Source organism: Nerophis ophidion, linkage group LG12 (assembly GCF_033978795.1).
Source record: "Nerophis ophidion isolate RoL-2023_Sa linkage group LG12, RoL_Noph_v1.0, whole genome shotgun sequence".
Taxonomy (NCBI): Eukaryota; Metazoa; Chordata; class Actinopteri; order Syngnathiformes; family Syngnathidae; genus Nerophis; species Nerophis ophidion.
Genome location: NC_084622.1, coordinates 54,395,751 through 54,415,128, shown reverse-complemented (window position 1 = coordinate 54,415,128; position 19,378 = coordinate 54,395,751). Strand labels below are relative to the sequence as shown.

Below are 19,378 nucleotides of genomic sequence, written 5' to 3'. Positions count from 1 at the left end.
CTGCTTCAGTTTTCAAAAACAAAATGTAAGGAAAACTAAATAATATATTTCCTCATGTTTTGATAGACCCACCAATTCCAACAAACTACGAGTCACTAGTGAATGTGACCGACAAAGTATACAACAGGTTCACCATTCAGATCAACCCCAGCCTCCTGCTTGACACTAATGGACCAATTACTCATTTTGGTGTGCTAATAACGGACAACGCAGTAAACGGTTGGTTAAATCTTCTTCTTATCGTCAGATTTTAGGGGCATTTCATTATCACTTTAATGAGCTACAACAACTTGTGTTGTTACTTTCCTATCCCTGTAATTTCAGCAGCTGACACATCAAATAAGACCCAGTACTTGGGGAAAACATATCAACAATGGAAAGACAAAGATACTTCAACATATCTTGCAACAGTAAAAGAGAGAAATGTTCTGTCGCGCAGTCAGGAGACCAATGTTGTCGTCGACATAGGAGATGGTTCAAAATGGGAGGGCTACACCAATGGTGCACTTCATGCCACTGGAAGATACCAGTAAGAAAATCCCTCCCTTAGTACTATTCTAAATCAATGCTGCGTATCAATTCATTATCGGGTGTGTCGTCTACTTTCAGCACACCACACCTTCTCCTCAAACAGTTTGTGGCACTAGTGACCTGTAATTAGTATTACCTGCACTTATTGTTTAAAGGCCTACTGAAATGAGATTCTTATTTAAACGGGGATATCAGGTCCATTCTATGTGTCGTACTCGATCATTTCGTGATATTGCCATATTTTGGCTGAAAGGATTTAGTAGAGAACATCCACGATAAAGTTCGCAACTTTTGATTGCTAATAAAAAAGCCTTGCCTTTACTGGAAGTAGCAGACGATGTGCGCGTGACGTCACAGGTTGTAGAGCTTCTCACATCCTCACATTGTTTACAATCATAGCCACCAGCAGCTAGAGCGATTCGGACCGAGAAAGCAACGATTTCCCCATTAATTCCATAATCAATGTCGTTACATAATCAATGGTGGCACCATTGATTATGTAACGACAGCTCTGTTTGACAGTGCAAACATTTAATCACGATGTCTGTCTTTTTCAGTTTGAAATGATCACAAAACTTCTGTCACCTTCTTTGGGCTCTTTGCTCTTTTTCCATCTTGTTGCTTTTCTTTCAACTGTGATATTTTTCAATTGTAAAATATGTCCTGTGGCTTAGTAAAGATGGATAAACACTGACTTAGACACACCTTGGGCCTGACAGTCTTTATGGCTACTCGCGACAGTTGCGTTTGGCCTCATGCTACTTAGTTTTGTTACTATGCTGAGCTAAGTTGGCTTCGAACATTTTTTGTGTTCCCAGCGGTAATTGGGAGGGCGTGGCTCGGTCGGTAGAGCGGCCGCGCCAGCAACTTGAGGGTTCTTGGTTCGATCCCCAACTTCTGCCATCCTAGTCACGTCGGTGGTGTCCTTGAGCAAGACACTTCACCCTTGCTCCTAATGGGTCATAGTCATACTTGCCAGCCTTGAGACCTCTGATTTCGGGAGGTGGGGGGTGGGGGCATGCTTAAGTGGTGTGGAGTATATTTACCGCTGGTTTCATTGATTCACCAAGTCAAGTATTTCATATATGTGAGTTAGTGAGTTATATTTATATAGCGCTTTTCTCAAGTGACTCAAAGCGCTTTACATAGTGAAACCCAATATCTAAGTTACATTTAAACCAGTGTGGGTGGCACTGGGAGCAAGTGGGTAAAGTGTCTTGCCCAAGGACACAACGGCAGTAACTAGGATGGCACAAGCGGGAATCGAACCTGCAACCCTCAAGTTGCTGACACGGCCACTCTACCAACCGAGCTAAGCCGCCCCGAAATACTTGATTTTCAGTGAATTATAGATATATACAGAGATATATATATATATATATATATATAAAATAAATACTTTAATGTCAGTGTTCATTTATTTACACATTTACACACACAACACTCATCTACTCATTGTTGAGTTGAGGGTTGAATATTCCATCTTTGTTTTTCTAACCATATGCATGTACACTAGATGGCAGTATTGTCCTGTTTAAGAGTGTCACAACACATTGCTGTTTGGCAGACGAACTGCTTTAGGTAGACGAATTCAAACTGGTGTTGTTTTACCGCGCTGGGAGGACGATAATGAAACTGCCTAACAATAAACCCATATAAGAAACCAAGAACTCGCCCTCGATCATTCTACAGTTATAACGTCATTGGGCAGACACGCTCTTTGTACACGTCACTCAGTTACGCATTGAGCTGGAGGAGGCGTGGCCTCCAGCTTCGCCTGAATTTCGGGAGAAAATTTGTCCCGGGAGGTTTTCGGGAGAGACGCTGAATTTCGGGAGTCTCCCGGAAAATCCGGGAGGGTTGGCAAGTATGGTCATACTTATGCAGGGCAGCTCCCGCCATCAGTGTGTGAATGGGTGAATGTGGAAATAGTGTCAAAGCGCTTTGAGTACTTTGAAGGTATAACCCACTTTAAAGTTCCTGTAAAAGTTTATGTGGTGGAAAAAGGTCTAATATTGTAGTTGTTTTCAAATAGTTGTTGAAAATCCTGTGTTTTTTGAAGTTAAAGTACAATGAACACTCACAACATTGATAATAAATTCATAAAATCAAATTAATTTAATGTTATTCCAAAAAATAAACCTCAAAACATTGCAACGTTTTCCACAACTTTCTGATAAAGCTTTCGCAAAATAAGGCATTTTAGACAATCACTAAAAAGCCAGCAAAATCCTAAGGGACTGAAAACACTGCAAAAGAAAAGAAGCTCTTGACACGTGCAGTCATTATTTTGTTGCATTATTAAGCAAGTTTGTGTATTATACTGTATGCTCTAAATGACAGCAGCCTGTATGATCTTGCAGGTATGCCATTGTACTGTTCACTAGATTGAGTCTCCAGGACAACCTAGTGACGGCAGGGTCATCCGGGTCAAAGGCTTCCATCACTCAATTCTATTCTGGAATAAATCTCCCACAGGACCCAGGTATAGTGGAGGTTCAATATGAAATCATCTTATTCAATCGCTTTTTCTGCCCTAATCCTTTCTGTTCAATATTACAGTCGTCATCAGCATAGCTGTCGGAGCAACCCTGGGAATTTTCTGTGTTCTCTTCATCGTTCTGATTGGCTTCATTGTGTACTGGAGAAGGTTTGTCACCATCGTGAATTTGTAAAGATGACTCAAGTTTAAATGTTTCATTTCATTGCCTGTATGCTGTAGGTTATCCAGTAAAGAAACATCAGACATCCAGATTCATTCCATGAGGTAAAAAATTTAAATTTGAAAAATATTTTTCTTGCATATATTTGTCAATATTACTTTCTTCTTTTTTTCTTAGAGTTAAAGTGTGAGTATAAACCTTGTATTTCAAAGTTTAGGAAAAGATGACGCTCATTTGCAAGGTTACTCATTCTCTTGTCCTCATAAGCAGGAGTGCAGCAGTGAGCGTTGAGGATTACGAGGCTTACTACAGGAAGCAGAAAGCAGACTCCAACTGCGGCTTTGCTGAAGAGTTTGAGGTAAAGCATTCCGTAGTTAGAGCTGAAATTCACATTTCAGTTTCATATCGGGAAACAATGACAATAAAATGTATACCAAATCTATCAATCAATCAATCAATCAATGTTTACTTATATAGCCCTAAATCACTAGTGTCTCAAAGGGCTGCACAAACCACTACGACATCCTCGGTCGGCCCACATAAGGGCAAGGAAAACTCACACCCAGTGGGACGTCGGTGACAATGATGACTATGAGAACCTTGGAGAAGAGGAAAGCAATGGATGTCGAGCGGGTCTAACATGATACTGTGAAAGTTCAATCTATAATGGATCCAACACAGTCCCCCTCCACAAGGGAGAGTGGGACATAGAAGAAAAAGAAAAGAAACGGCAGATCAACTGGTCTAGAAAGGGAGTCTATTTAAAGGCTAGAGTATACAAATGAGTTTTTAGGTGAGACTTAAATGCTTCTACTGAGGTGGCATCTCGAACTGTTACCGGGAGGGCATTCCAGAGTACTGGAGCCCGAACGGAAAACGCTCTATAGCCCGCAGACTTTTTTTGGGCTTTGGGAATCACTAATAAGCCGGAGTCCTTTGAACGCAGATTTCTTGCCGGGACATACGGTACAATACAATCGGCAAGATAGGCTGGAGCTAGACCGTGTAGTATTTTATACGTAAGTAGTAAAACCTTAAAGTCACATCTTAAGTGCACAGGAAGCCAGTGCAGGTGAGCCAGTACAGGCGTAATGTGATCAAACTTTCTTGTTCTTGTCAAAAGTCTAGCAGCCGCATTTTGTACCAACTGTAATCTTTTAATGCTAGACATGGGGAGACCCGAAAATAATACGTTACAGTAGTCGAGGCGAGACGTAACAAACGCATGGATAATGATCTCAGCGTCTTTAGTGGACAGAATGGAGCGAATTTTAGCGATATTACGGAGATGAAAGAAGGCCGTTTTAGTAACGCTTTTAATGTGTGCCTCAAAGGAGAGAGTTGGGTCGAAGATAATACCCAGATTCTTTACCGTGTCGCCTTGTTTAATTGTTTGGTTGTCAAATGTTAGAGTTGTATTATTAAATAGAGTTCGGTGTCTAGCAGGACCGATAATCAGCATTTCCGTTTTTTTGGCGTTGAGTTGCAAAAAGTTAGCGGACATCCATTGTTTAATTTCATTAAGACACGCCTCCAGCTGACTACAATCCGGCGTGTTGGTCAGCTTTAGTGGCATGTAGAGTTGGGTGTCATCAGCATAACAGTGAAAGCTAACACCGTATTTGCGTATGATGTCACCTAGCGGCAGCATGTAGATGCTGAAGAGTGCAGGGCCAAGGACCGAACCCTGGGGAACTCCACATGTTACTTTAACATTGCGGATGCTGTTCTAAGTGGTGTCATAGTTGAATTTGCATAATAGTTCCTGACGCAAAACTCAAATGTGTATGGATGGGAAAAACGCAGCTGTGTCATAAGAAACATGCAGCAATATCTTGTTTTTAAATCTTATGTAATAACAAAACTTAGGTGTTGTTCAGCTCTCCCCTTTTAAAGGGCCAAGTTCTCCCAGTTTTTTTTGTTCAAATGGCTGGTCTGAATAAAGCAAGAAGACCAGAATTGAACATGAATTTATTCTACAAATGGAGTAAGTATAAACAGTAGCAATTAGGGGTGTGGGAAAAAATCGATTCAAATTGCGATTCTCACGTTGTGCGTTTCAGAATAGATTCTCATTTTTTAAAAATCTATTTTTTTGTGGGGATTTTTTTTTTTTTTAATCAATCCAACAAAACAGTACACAGCAATACCATAACAATACAATCTTAATTCCAAAACCAAACCTGACCCAGCAACACTCAGAACTGCAATAAACAGAGCAAATGAGAGGAGACACAAACACGACACAGAACAAACCAAAAGTAGTGAAACAAAAATGAATATTATCAACAGCATTATCAATATTAGTTATCATTTCAACATAGCAGTGATTAAAAATCCTTCATTGACATTATCATTAGACATTTATAAAAATAAAAAAAAGAATAGTGTCACACTTGCATCGCATCTCATAAGCTTGACAACACACTGTGTCCAATATTTTCACAAAGGTAAAATAAGTCATATTTTTGGTTCGTTTAATAGTTAAAACAAATTTACATTATTGCAATCAGTTGATAAAACATTGTCCTTTACAATTATAAAAGCTTTTTACAAAAATCTACTACTCTGCTAGCATGTCAGCAGACTGGGGTAGATGCTCCTGAAATCCTATGTATTGAATGAATAGAGAATCCTTTTGAATCGGGAAAAAATCGTTTTTGAATCGAGAATCGTAACCCAAAAATCGATATTGAATCGAATAGTGGGACACCCAAAGATTCACAGCCCTAGTAGCAATACTAGGGCTGTGTATTGTTTTGTTGTTAATCAATCCAACAAAACAATACACAGCAATACCATAACAATGCAATCTTAATTCCAAAACCAAACCTGACCCAGCAACACTCAGAACTGCAATAAACAGAGCGATTGAGAGGAGACACAAACACGATACAGAACAAACCAAAAGTAGTGAAACAAAAATTAATATTATCAACAACATTATCAATATTAGTTATAATTTCAACATAGCAGTGATTAAAAATCCTTCATTGACATCATCATTAGACATTTATAAAAATTAAAAAAATAATAGTGTCACACTTGCATCGCATCTCATAAGCTTGACAACACTTTGTCTCCAATATTTTCACAAAGATAAAATAAGTCATATTTTTGGTTCGTTTAATAGTTAAAACAAATTTACATTATTGCAATTAGTTAATAAAACAGTGTCCTTTACAATTATAAAAGCTTTTTACAAAAGTCTACTACTCTGCTAGCATGTCAGCAGACTGGGGTAGATGCTCCTGAAATCATATGTATTGAATGAATAGAGAATCCTTTTGAATCGGGAAAAAATCGTTTTTGAATCGAGAATCGTGACCCAAAAATCGATATTGAATCGAATAGTGGGACACCAAAAGATTCACAGCCCTAGTAGCAATACCAGCATTGGAGAGAAGACCGTGACCTGCAGTGTCTGGCGTGTTCTCTATCGATTGCTCACATGCTTTTATCATCCTTGCTGCCTCTCCCTGGTGGAGTTGTTTGAGCATTGACCAATGAAATCAAGTGTTAACATGTTTACCATGAATTGATTAACGTGGACCCCGACTTAAACAAGTTGAAAAACGTATTTGGGTGTTACCATTTAGTGGTCAATTGTATGAATATGTACTGTACTGTGCAATCTACTAATAAAAGTTTAAATCAATCAACTTAACCATGTATTTTGAACATACTCACATAATTGTCCACTCTCGCTTCGGTTCGATCCTGGCGCCTCTTCTCCCCATCGAAGCCAAATAATATACTGTTTGCAAAGATAAAAACACAGGGTGTACTCATTGTATTTTGTTCTTAAACAAAACAAAGTGAATAAAGAGTGAGACCTTCTATGCATTCCACTCTGCTTTAAGGTGGAAAATATTCCCCGACCAGTTTCATTTTGTCCAGCAAAAAATACTTGTGTGTGCGACTTACAACACGCACAAGCGATTACAAAAAACATTAATGATATTTCCTGTGACATTCGCAAACAAGTCAAGTCTGTTGAATGGCTCTTTTCAATCAATCAATCAATCAATGTTTACTTATATAGCCCTAAACCACTAGTGTCTCAAAGGGCTGCACAAACCACAACACAAACCACTATGACATCATCGGTAGGCCCACATAAGGGCAAGGAAAACTCAAACACAGTGGGACGTCGGTGACAATGAAGTGAATGATGAGAAGCAATTAGGATATAAGAGACATATTAATGCCAAGGCTTGTGCGCGCCACCCAACTGTACTAGAAAATGAGTCGTAGACAAAGGAAAGCTACATTTAGATTTACTTTTCTGGTTCATTGTTCGGCTTTGGATTTGTAAAGTAGTTCAGATGAAAACACTGGGTAGGCTAGTGCATCCATCCATCCATCTTCTTCCGCTTATCCGAGGTCGGGTCGCGGGGGCAGCAGCCTAAGCAGGGAAGCCCAGACTTCCCTCTCCCCAGCCACTTCATCTAGCTCTTCCCGGGGGATCCCGAGGCGTTCCCAGGCCAGCCGGGAGACATAGTCTTCCCAATGTGTCCTGGGTCTTCCCCGTGGCCTCCTACCAGCTGGACGTGCCCTAAACACCTCCCTCGGGAGGCGTTCGGGTGGCATCCTGACCAGATGCCCGAACCACCTCATCTGGCTCCTCTCGATGTGAAGGAGCAGCTGCTTTACTTTGAGTTCCTCCCGGATGGCAGAGCTTCTCACCCTATCTCTAAGGGAGAGCCCCGCCACACGGCGGAGGAAACTCATTTCGGCCGCTTGTACCCGTGATCTTATCCTTTCGGTCATGACCCAAAGCTCATGACCATAGGTGAGGATGGGAACGTAGATCGACCGGTAAATTGAGAGCTTTGCCTTCCGGCTCAGCTCCTTCTTCACCACAACGGATCGGTACAACGTCCGCATTACTGAAGACGCCGCACCGATCCGCCTGTCGATCTCACGATCCACTCTTCCCCCACTCGTGAACAAGACTCCTAGGTACTTGAACTCCTCCACTTGGGGCAGGGTCTCCTCCCCAACCCGGAGATGGCACTCCACCCTTTTCCGGGAGAGAACCATGGACTCGGATTTGGAGGTATTTAGGGTAGTGCAATTTTGCATTAATATTTTTATCTCGTCCTGTTTTGTTTATATTTTCATACATATACAGACATATTTTTTATGTATGGTTCGTCTATTTCTGTGTAATTTTGATCCACAAAGTTTAAAAAAATGAATAAATCTGATTTTCAATGCTTATGGAATTATTATAAGCAAAATAAGTGAAGTGAATTATATTTATATTGCGCTTGATCCTCAAGTGACTCAAAGCGCTTTACATAGTGAAACCCAATATCTAAGTTAAAATTAAACCAGTGTGGGGGGCACTGGGAGCAGGTGGGTAAAGTGTCTTGCCCAAAGACACAACGGCAGTGACTCGGAGGGCAGAAGCGGGGATGGAACCTGCAACCCTCAAGTTGCTGGCACGGCCGCTCTACCAACCGAACTATACAAATATACAAATAATATAAAAAAATAAATGTATATTGATGTTTTCAGAATAATTGTGGGATGATCACTTACAGATGAGTTATATTGCGCATTGAGGTCAGCTGTGGTATGTGTTTATGAAGTGTGTTAAGAAGTAGACTTACAATGTCATCTAATATGTCGAGTTGGAATGACAAGCTACACCGACAGTTCCCATCGTAACATGCTTATGCACGTTGGTGATAACGCCAAATTTAGAAAATAAATAAATGTGCCGGGTCGACACCAATAAATGAAGGTATTGGAAACACTATTTTAAGATTGTATTTTTTTATGCTTTCTTTGAAGGACCTGAGGTTTGTGGGTACGTGCCAGTCAAAAGCGAATGCTGAGACACAGGAGAACAAGGCCAAGAATCGCTACAACAATGTGCTTCCCTGTGAGTCACCCAGATAAACTGCTACTTCCTAACAAAAACAACTGTTCTTTCTATACTCTGCCATACATCCAATACAATCAGTTTGACCATCATTGCTTGTGCATTACATGGACTTAAACTGCAATAAAAAGAAGTACACTCATCAGCCATAACATTAGGCAGACCTGTGAAGTGTACTGAGCTCCAACACAAAGATAATACATGTCTTTGTTTACAAATATTGCTCAGTTTTGATCAGTAATCAATTTACTTATGGTGTATTACCAATTAACCACATGATGGCATTGGTAGTGTACCACAGGTTGCTGTGCCCATTACGTCGATCGCGAGCTACCAGTCGACCGCGGGGGGTGTGTCAGTCGATCTCCAGCCAGGCTTTTAAAAAAAATAGACCTAAGAATTAGTGATCATCAATCTTCACCAAGACGTCACTTAAATGACATTCACGGTACCGGAGGGTCTTGTGAGATGACGCTGGCTGCTGCAAGATCATTATTATTAAAATATGACCGAGAGGAAGGCGAGAAACACTTTTTATTTCAACAGACTCTCGCGCCGTACCTTCCGTCAAAACTCTAAAGGCCGACTGCACATTTCCTATCTTCACAATAAAAGCCCTGCTTCATGCTGCCTGCGCTAACTAAATACAGAGTCTCGGAAAACTGGCGTGCACAAGCGATCCCTCAGAAAGCTGGCGTGCACATCACTTGTGCACGCCAGCTTTCCGAGACTCTTATTTTGTTAGCGCAGGCAGTATGAAGCAGGGCTTTTATTGTGAAGATAGGAAATGTGCAGTCGGCCTTTATAGTTTTGACGGAAGGGACGGCGCGAAAGTCTGTTGAAATAAAAAGTGTTTCTCGCCTTCCTCTCTGTCATTTTTTCATAATAATGAACTGGCAGCAGCCAGCGTCATCTCACAAGACCCTCGGGTGCCGTGAATGTCAATCAAGCAAGCTACGGAATTTGCCGCCAATGTTTTTCTTGTAAAGTGTATGGAAGCTGGATGAATTAGATGCCAAAAACCAACCACTTTCATGTGGTATTGTACAGAAAGGACAAGTTTTTTTCTCCTCCATTTGAAAATGTGGGCGTTATCATCATTACTGTCTGATTCCAATCAATGCAAGTCATCAGAATCAGGTAATACACCAACTTATATTCTTGTCTTTGTGAAAGAAAGACATCTATATGTGTTACACATGCTTGTATTATCATTAAACACATTTAACTTGTTTACAAAAATGTCTCTTTCATAAATAAATAAATATAAATGAGGTAGATCCCCTCGAGTTGGTCAATTGAAAAGTAGCTCGCCTGCAGAAAAAGTGTGGGCACCCCTGATTTAGGGTCACCAGTTAACAGAGGCGTAGAACATCTACCTTTACCATAAAAAATAATTGATAATCTACTCAGTGGCCTAGTGGTTAGAGTGTCCGCCCTGAGATCGGTAGGTTGTGAGTTCAAACCCAGGCCGAGTCATACCAAAGACTACAAAAAAAATGGGACCCATTACCTCAATGCTTGGCACTCAGCATCAAGGGTTGGAATTGTGGATTAAATCACCATAAATGATTCCCGGGCGCAGCACCGCTGCTGCCCACTGCTCCCCTCACTTCCCAGGGTCAAATACAGAGGACAAATCTCACCACACCTACAATCATTGGTACTTTAACTTAATTGTAACTTTTTCACTTAGGGCCACATACAGAAATATGTAAGGAATTCAGGGGGCACTTTGATACATTTTGTGCATTAAATATACCAAAACCAATTTAGTAGATCAATATATGCTAAGCTATTTGAACAAAACATCTGCATCTTAACTTTGCGTTGTAGGTGAAACGGGCCAATGGAAAAGAAGAATGCAAGGCAATATGTTAGTAAATTAATATAGTAATTTATTTAGATCAGGGGTCTCAAACACGCGGCCCGCAAGACGTTATTTTGCGGCCCGCACCTTAATATGAATATTTGATGTTGGTGCGGCCCGCGAGTTTTGTAAGAATGGCGCTTTACAACGTCATACTTGTATACCCTCGATTTTTCCGGGAGACTCAATTTTCAATGCCTCTCCAGGGGTAATCATCCCCCCCAAATTTCAACCATTATATAATACTAAAGGCACAGTGGAGGTACTGCCTTTAACGTCCTCTCCAACCTGTATAAACAGCGTGCCAGCCCAGCCGCATGTTGTATCTGGCTTCTGGAGACGTAGTTAGAGACTCCAAGACATAGTTGATCAACAGCCACACAGGTCACACTGAGGGTGGCCGTAAAACAACTTTAACCCGGTTACAAATATGCGGCACACTGTCAACCCACACCAAACAAGAATGACAAAACACATTTTGGGAGAACATCCGCACCATAACACAACATAAACACAACAGAACAAATACCCAAAATCCCATGCAGCCCTAACTCTTCCAAGCCACAATATACACCCCCGCCAATCCCGCCCCCAGTTAGGACTGCATTGGGTTCTGGGTATTTGTTGTCTTGTGTTACGGTGCGGATGTTCTCCAAAAATGAGTTTGTCAATCTTGTTTGGTGTGGGTACACAGTGTGGCGCATTTTTTTTAACATTGATAAAGTTGTTTATACGGCCACCCTCAGTGTGACCTGTATGGCTGTTGACCAAGTATGCTTTGCAGTCACTTGAGAGGGTCTACAGAAGCCCCATACATTATGTGACTGAGCCGGCACAAAGTTTGAATGATGTAAAAGGGGACCAGACGATAGGTTGTAGAGGAGGTTAAAGGACGTGCCATCATGACATGCACTTAATATAGTTGTCCGGGTGATAAACCGGGAGAATGATTGCCCCGGGAGATTGTCGGGAGGTGCACTGATATTCGGGTGTTTCCCGGAAAGATTGCGAGTGTTGGCAAGTATGTTGCTAGGGAGGGAAAGTCATTCAAAGAGGGTGAACTCATGTTACATTTTTGGAAGAAATCATTTCTCGCAGCCCAGCCTCACCCAGTTTCTGCATCCAGTGGCCCCCAGGTAAATTGAGTTTGAGACCCCTGACTTAGATCAATATTTGTATTTTTTTTTTAGTTTCTAACAACTGAGCATTATTTTTTTGTAAACACAGCTATAATACTGAATACTAAAACATTTTTGACATGTATTGCTGTTATGAAACAACTCACTGATCATTTCCTCACTAGATGATTCCTCTCGTGTGAAACTCTCTATCATTCACGGCAGTCCATATGACGACTACATCAATGCTAACTACATGCCGGTGCGTACTGACTCTCTCCGCCTCAGTCATGGCTTCATCATTCCACACTTTTTGCGGAAAGTCCTTCTGCTTTCACTCATATGAACACTACTGTTGAAAGTTTGACCAGAGTGGATGTTGAGTGCTTGGACTGTTGTTTCCTTTGGCAGGGTTACAACTCCAGGAAGGAGTTTATCGCAGCTCAGGGGCCTTTGGCCAGCACTGTCAAGGATTTTTGGAGAATGATCTGGGAGAAGAACGTGCACACCCTGGTCATGCTGACACGCTGTAACGAACAGGGAAGAGTGAGTATGGATACAAGGACCCCTTTAAGCAAAACTAACTTTTTTTCACCTATGAATTACTGATTTTATGTGTATGGAATCTGCATAAGTCCCATAAATTTGAGATCAAACCGTGGAAGCATTGCGGGGATATTTATAAAACAATCTTGCCTTCCTTCATACCTCCTCGCCCTGTGACGTTTTTCACACCGGTGACGTCAGCAGATTTTCTATATAAAGGACTGTCTCAGAAAATTTGAATATTGTGATAAAGTCCTTTATTTTCTGTAATGCAACTAAAAACATGAAAATGTCATACATTCTGGATTCATTACACATCAACTGAAATATTGCAAGCATTTTAATATTTTAATATTGCTGATTATGGCATACAACTTCAGAAAACTCAAAAAATTTAAATATTTCCTCAGACCAAGTAAAAAAAAAAGATTTATGACAGCAAAACAAAATCAAACATTTGAAAATGTCAATTAATGCACTAAGTACTTGGTTGGGAATCCTTTTGCACGGATTACTGCATCAATACGGTGTGGCATGGAGGCAATCGGCCTGTGGCATTGCTGAGGTGTTATGGATGCCCAGGATGCTTCAATAGCAGCGTTTAGCGCATGTACATTATTGGGCCTGGTGTCTTTCAGCTTCGTCTTCACAATAACCCACAAATTCTCTAAGAGGTTTCTGGTCAGAGGAGTTTGTAGGCCAATGTAGGACAGTAATGCCATGGTCAGTACACCGGTTACTGCTGGTTTTGGCACTGTGAGCAGGTGCCAGATCATGCTGGAAAATTAAATTGTCATCTCCATAGAGCTTTACAACAGATGAAAGCATGTACACAGCTGCATTGACTCTGGACTTGATGAAACACAGTGGACCAAAACCAGCAGCTGACATGGCTCCCCAAACCATTGCTGACTGAGGGAACTTCCGTTGTCTAGAGTTCAGGAGTGGCTTGCCATGGGAATACGGCTATTGAAGCTGTATCTGTTGAAAAGCTCTATGGAGATGATGATTTCATTTTCCAGCATGATCTGGCACCTGTCCACAGTGCCAAAACCACCATTAACTGGTGTACTGACCATAGCATTACTGTCCTCCATTGGCCTGCTAAATCCCCTGACCTGAACCTCAGAGAATTTTGTGGGTTATTGTGAAGAAGAAGCTGAAAGACACCAGGCCCAATAATGCAAATGAGCTAAAGGCCGGTATTGAAGCATCCTGGGCATCCATAACACCTCAGCAATGCCACAGAAAATAAAAGGACTTTATCACAATATTCTAATTTTCTGAGACAGTCCTGTATGATATAAATGTACCCAAAGTGCTGTGTGCGACTCCACCAATTTAGTCCACGCCAGGGTTTGTCCTAAATGTAACTGATGAGGGCTTAGCGCCACGACGCAATCATAGCCGCTATGCCTTGAGTAATATAATGTATTGTAGCTTCCAAAATAAATCAAAAGTCTGAAGTGTTTTTAACTTTTATTGCCAATGTTATGCTAATAACCGATTTGAAAAATACAATGTAACTTGAGTAACTTGATGTGCTGTTGATTAATTAAGACGCCTTTTACAACTCGGCCATTGTTTTCTCTCTCCAGATCAAATGTGAGCAGTACTGGCATCCAGGAAGCAAACACTTTGAATACATCTCCGTTACAACAACTTCTGAAATACCACTTGATGACTGGACCATTCGGGACTTTGACATCAAAAATGTAAGAGCCTTCACACAACTAAAGGAGTTTTGTAAAACTCTAAATCCAAGTTTTAACAAATGCGCTACACCTGCAACTAATGAATAGTCAGTGATTAGTTTTTCAATCTGGTGACTAATCAAACGATTATTGTCTATGTGATCTGCTTTACACGTTTGAGTGCACAACTTGATTTTAGAATTCCGTTTTATCGTCATTCAAATTTGAACTTTACAGTACAGATAAGAACAAAATTTTGTTGCATTAGCTTGTTGTAATGCAGGATAAAAGAGCAATAAGGTGCAGATATAAGTAAATATATTACTGTACAGATAGATGTATTGTACTTTTGCATATGCATCCACGTTTTTTTCGGATATATGTTATACACCGTGTATGGTGCGGGTGGTGTTCTGCTGACCTCAACTCCGGATGTTGTGGATAGGTGGAAGGAATACTTCGAAGACCTCCTCAATCCCACCAACACGTCTTCCTATGAGGAATCAGTGCCTGGGGAATCTGTGGTTGACTCTCCTATTTCTGGGGCTGAGGTAGTTAAAAAGCTCCTCGGTGGCAAGGCGCCAGGGGTGGACGAGATCTGCCCGGAGTTCCTTAAGGCTCTGGATGCTGTGGGGCTGTCTTGGTTGACAAGACTTTGCAGCATCGCGTGGACATCGGGGGCGGTACCTCTGGATTGGCAGACCGGGGTGGTGGTTCCTCTCTTTAAGAAGGGGGACCGGAGGGTGTGTTCCAACTATCGTGGGATCACACTCCTCAGCCTTCCCTGTAAGGTTTATTCAGGTGTACTGGAGAGGAGGCTACGCCGGATAGTCGAACCTCGGATTCAGTAGGAACAGTGTGGTTTTCGTCGTGGTCGTGGAACTGTGGACCAGCTCTATACTCTCGGCAGGGTTCTTGAGGGTGCATGGGAGTTTGCCCAACCAGTCTACATGTGCTTTGTGGACTTGGAGAAGGCATTCGACCGTGTCCCTCGGGAAGTCCTGTGGGGAGTGCTCAGAGAGTATGGGGTATCGGACTGTCTTATTGTGGCGGTCCGTTCCCTGCACAATCAGTGCCAGAGCCTGGTCCGCATTGCCGGCAGTAAGTCGAAAACATTTCCAGTGAGGGTTGGACTCCGCCAAGGCTGTCCTTTGTCAACGATTCTGTTCATAACTTCTATGGACAGAATTTCTAGGCGCAGTCAAGGCGTTGAGGGGTTCCGGTTTGGTAACCGCAGGATTAGGTCTCTGCTTTTTTCAGACGATGTGGTCCTGATGGCTTCATCTGACCGGAATCTTCAGCTCTCGCTGGATCGGTTCGCAGCCGAGTGTGAAGCGACCGGAATGAGAATCAGCACCTCCAAGTCCGAGTCCACGGTTCTCGCCCGGAAAAGGGTGGATTGCCATCTCCGGGTTGGGGAGGAGACCCTCCCCCAAGTGGAGGAGTTCAAGTACCTAGGAGTCTTGTTCACGAGTGAGGGAAGAAGAGTGGATCGTGAGATCGACAGGCGGATCGGTGCGGCGTCTTCAGTAATGCGGACGTTGTACCGATCCGTTGTGGTGAAGAAGGAGCTGAGCCGGAAGGCAAAGCTCTCAATTTACTAGTCGATCTACGTTCCCATCCTCACCTATGGTCATGAGCTTTGGGTCATGACCGAAAGGATAAGATCACGGGTACAAGCAGCCGAAATGAGTTTCCTCCGCCGGGTGGCGGGGCTCTCCCTTAGAGATAGGGTGAGAAGCTCTGCCATCCGGGAGGAACTCAAAGTAAAGCCACTGCTCCTCCACATCGAGAGGAGCCAGATGAGTTGGTTCGGGCATCTGGTCAGGATGCCACCCGAACGCCTCCCTAGGGAGGTGTTTAGGGCACGTCCAACCGGTAGGAGGCCACGGGGAAGACCCAGGACACGTTGGGAAGACTATGTCTCCCGGCTGGCCTGGGAACGCCTCGGGATCTCCCGGGAAGAGCTAGACGAAGTGGCTGGGGAGAGGGAAGTCTGGGCTTCCCTGCTTAGGCTGTTGCCCCCGCGACCCGACCTCGGATAAGCGGAAGATGATGGATGGATGGATGGATGTTATATTGTCTTTATATTCCAGCGAATTAATCCGTTTTTGGTGGGAATTATGATGCGTTCAAAAGTCTGATGACCTGAGGGAAGACGCTGTTACAGAACTTGGAGGTTCTGCTATGGAGGCTGCGGAAACTCTTTATAGAGTCCAGTAGTTAAAACGGTCCTTGGTGGGGGTGGGAGGAGTCTACAGATATTCTGAGCCCTGGTCAGGCAGCGACTTTTGCGATCTCCTGGATAGAAGGAAGAGTCGTCCTGATGATCTTGCCCCCCATCCTCACTACTCTCTGCAGAGACTTCCAGTCTGAGGCACTGCAGGCTCCAGTCCTATTTTAAGTAATTTCCCAATGGTTACTTTAGTAACTTGTAACATAAGTAACAGAAATTACAAAATAAATATATTTTTTTACCTTATAACACAAAATAAAATCAGAATTTTGGACACTTATGAGTCAGAGGAGTTATAAGTCAACAAAGTCCTTGTATAGTCCCTGAGTGGGTATTTCTGTCCTTTAGGTGAAAACAGCAGAGACTCGTTCAGTTCGTCAGTTTCACTTCACAGCTTGGCCTGATCACGGAGTACCAGAAACCACTGAGCTCCTTATCAGCTTCAGACACCTGGTCAGAGAGCACATGGACCAGTACTCCACCAACTCTCCCACTGTGGTCCACTGCAGGTCTGTCAGAACCAAGAGAAAAGTCTGTCTGTGACTCAATCCTTACGTCCACTTTTCTTCTGTGATGAAGTGGGGCTACCAAAAGATGAATTTACGGTATTTTTGTGTCTCTGTTCAGTGCTGGGGTGGGCCGCACAGGCACCTTCATAGCCATCGATCGTCTGATCTTCCAGATTGAAATCGACAATGTTGTAGATGTGTACGGCAATGTCCATGATCTACGCATGCATCGCCCCCTCATGGTGCAGACCGAGGTACAAACACAGCTGCACTTATGCAGAACTACAAAACCAGTGAAGTCGGCATGCTGTGTAAATCGTAAATAAAAACAGAATACAATGATTTGCAAATCCTTTTCAACCTATATTCAATTGAATAGACTGCAAAGACTAGATACTTAACGTTTGAAGTGGAAAACTTTATATTTTGCAAATATTAGCTCATTTGGAATTCGATGCCTGCAACATGTTTCAAAAAAGCTGGAACAAGTGGGGAAAAAAGACAGAGGGTTGAGGAATGCTCATCAAACACTTATTTGGAACATCCCACAGGTGAGCAGGCTAGTCGGAACAGGTGGGTGCCATGATTGGGTATAAAAGCAGCTTCCATGTATCAGTCATTCACAAACAAGGATGGAGCAAGGGTCAGCACTTTGGGAACAATGCGTGAGTAAATTGTCCAAAAGTTTAAGAACTACATTTCTCTACGAGCTATTGCATGGAATTTAGGGATTTCACCATCAACAGTCTGTAATATCATCAAAAGGTTCAGAGAATCTGGAGAAATCACGGCACGTAAGCGATGATATTACGGACCTTCAACCCCTCAGGCGGTATTGCATCAAAAAGCGAGATTAGTGTGTAAAGAAGGGGTCACCAACGCGGTGCCCGCGAGCACCAGGTAGCCCGTAAGAACCTGGCCTGTTCTAAAAATAGCTCAAATAGCAGCACTTACCAGTGAGCTGCCTCTATTTTATAAATTGTATTTATTTACTAGCAAGCTGGTCTCACTTTGCTCGACATTTTTAATTCTAAGAGAGACAAAACTCAAATAGAATTTGAAAATCCAAGAAAATATTTTAAAGACTTGGTCTTCACTTGTTTGAATAAATTCATTTATTTTTTTACTTTGCTTCTTATAACTTTCAGAAAGACAATTTTAGAGAAAAAATACAACCTCAAAAATGATTTTAGGATTTTTAAACACATACTTTTTTACCTTTTAAATTCCTTCCTCTTCTTTCCTGACAATTTAAATCAATGTTGAAGTATTTTTTTTTTTTTATTGACGGCGTGGCGCAGGGGGAGAGTGGCCGTGCGCAACCCGAGTGTCCCTGGTTCAAATCCCACCTAGTACCAACCTCGTCACGTCCGTTGTGTCCTGAGCAAGACACTTCACCCTTGCTCCTGATGGCTCCTCCTTGGCGCCTTGCATGGCAGCTCCCTCCATCAGTGTGTGAATGTGTGTGTGAATGGGTAAATGTGGAAGTAGTGTCAAAGCGCTTTGAGTACCTTGAAGGTAGAAAAGCGCTATACAAGTACAACCCATTTATCATTTATATTGTAAAGAATAATACATTTCAATTCAATTCTTCATTTTAGCTTCTGTTTTTTCAACAAAAAATATTTGTGAAATATTTCTTCAAATTTATTATGATTATACTTCAAAAAAAATATTCTGGCAAATCTACAAAATCTGTAGAATCAAAATTAAATATTTAATAGTCTTATGAATTTCTTGAAAAAAAATTTGGTTCTGGAAAATCTAGAAGAAATAATGATTTGTCTTTGTTAGAAATATAGCTTGGTCCAATTTGTGATATATTCTAACAAAGTGCAGATTGGATTTTAACCTATTTAAAACATGTCATCAAAATTCTAAAATTAATCTTGATCAGGAAAAATTACTAATGATGTTCCATAAATTCTTTATTTAATTTTTTCAAAAAGATTCGAATTAGCTAGTTTTTCTTTTAATTTTTTTCGGTTAAATTTTGAATTTTAAAGAGTAGAAATTGAAGATAAACTATGTTTCAAAATTGATTTTCATTTTTTTCGTGTTTTCTCCTCTTTTAAATCATTCAATTGTTTTTTTCATCATTTATTCTCTACAAAAATCCTTCCGTAAAAGGAAAAAAATGTACCACAGAATGACAGACAGAAACACATTTTTTGAATATACATAGATTTATTTATTAAAAAAGGTAAATTGAACAAATTGGCTATTTCTGGCAATTTATTTAAGTGTGTATCAAACTGGTAGCCCTTCGCATTAATCAGTACCCAAGAAGTAGCTCTTGGTTTCAAAAAGGTTGG

At 41.6% G+C, this 19,378-nt stretch overlaps 1 protein-coding gene and 1 long non-coding RNA gene across 3 annotated transcripts in view; one reads left to right on the top strand and one right to left on the bottom strand.

The window, feature by feature from the left end:
- LOC133563571 (uncharacterized) overlaps nucleotides 1–19,378 on the bottom strand; it is a 54,332-nt gene that overhangs the window by 30,317 nt on the left and 4,637 nt on the right. Inside the window, exon 2 of the long non-coding RNA XR_009809065.1 lies at nucleotides 6,885–6,951. This is a non-coding gene — a long non-coding RNA (uncharacterized LOC133563571). The remainder of the gene's footprint in view (nucleotides 1–6,884; nucleotides 6,952–19,378) is intronic.
- LOC133563570 (receptor-type tyrosine-protein phosphatase eta-like) overlaps nucleotides 1–19,378 on the top strand; it is a 115,261-nt gene that overhangs the window by 93,447 nt on the left and 2,436 nt on the right. The window contains exons 18-29 of one of the 2 annotated variants that reach the window (XM_061917748.1): nucleotides 67–219; nucleotides 328–529; nucleotides 2,895–3,016; nucleotides 3,094–3,181; nucleotides 3,254–3,298; nucleotides 3,465–3,552; nucleotides 9,000–9,090; nucleotides 12,264–12,340; nucleotides 12,490–12,624; nucleotides 14,223–14,339; nucleotides 16,903–17,063; nucleotides 17,182–17,317. In XM_061917748.1, coding sequence (XP_061773732.1) covers nucleotides 67–219; nucleotides 328–529; nucleotides 2,895–3,016; nucleotides 3,094–3,181; nucleotides 3,254–3,298; nucleotides 3,465–3,552; nucleotides 9,000–9,090; nucleotides 12,264–12,340; nucleotides 12,490–12,624; nucleotides 14,223–14,339; nucleotides 16,903–17,063; nucleotides 17,182–17,317 — 1,415 coding nt within the window. Of the gene's footprint in view, nucleotides 1–66; nucleotides 220–324; nucleotides 530–2,894; nucleotides 3,017–3,093; nucleotides 3,182–3,253; nucleotides 3,299–3,464; nucleotides 3,553–8,999; nucleotides 9,091–12,263; nucleotides 12,341–12,489; nucleotides 12,625–14,222; nucleotides 14,340–16,902; nucleotides 17,064–17,181; nucleotides 17,318–19,378 lie in introns of both variants that reach the window. The other variant, XM_061917747.1, reaches the window with a different exon arrangement.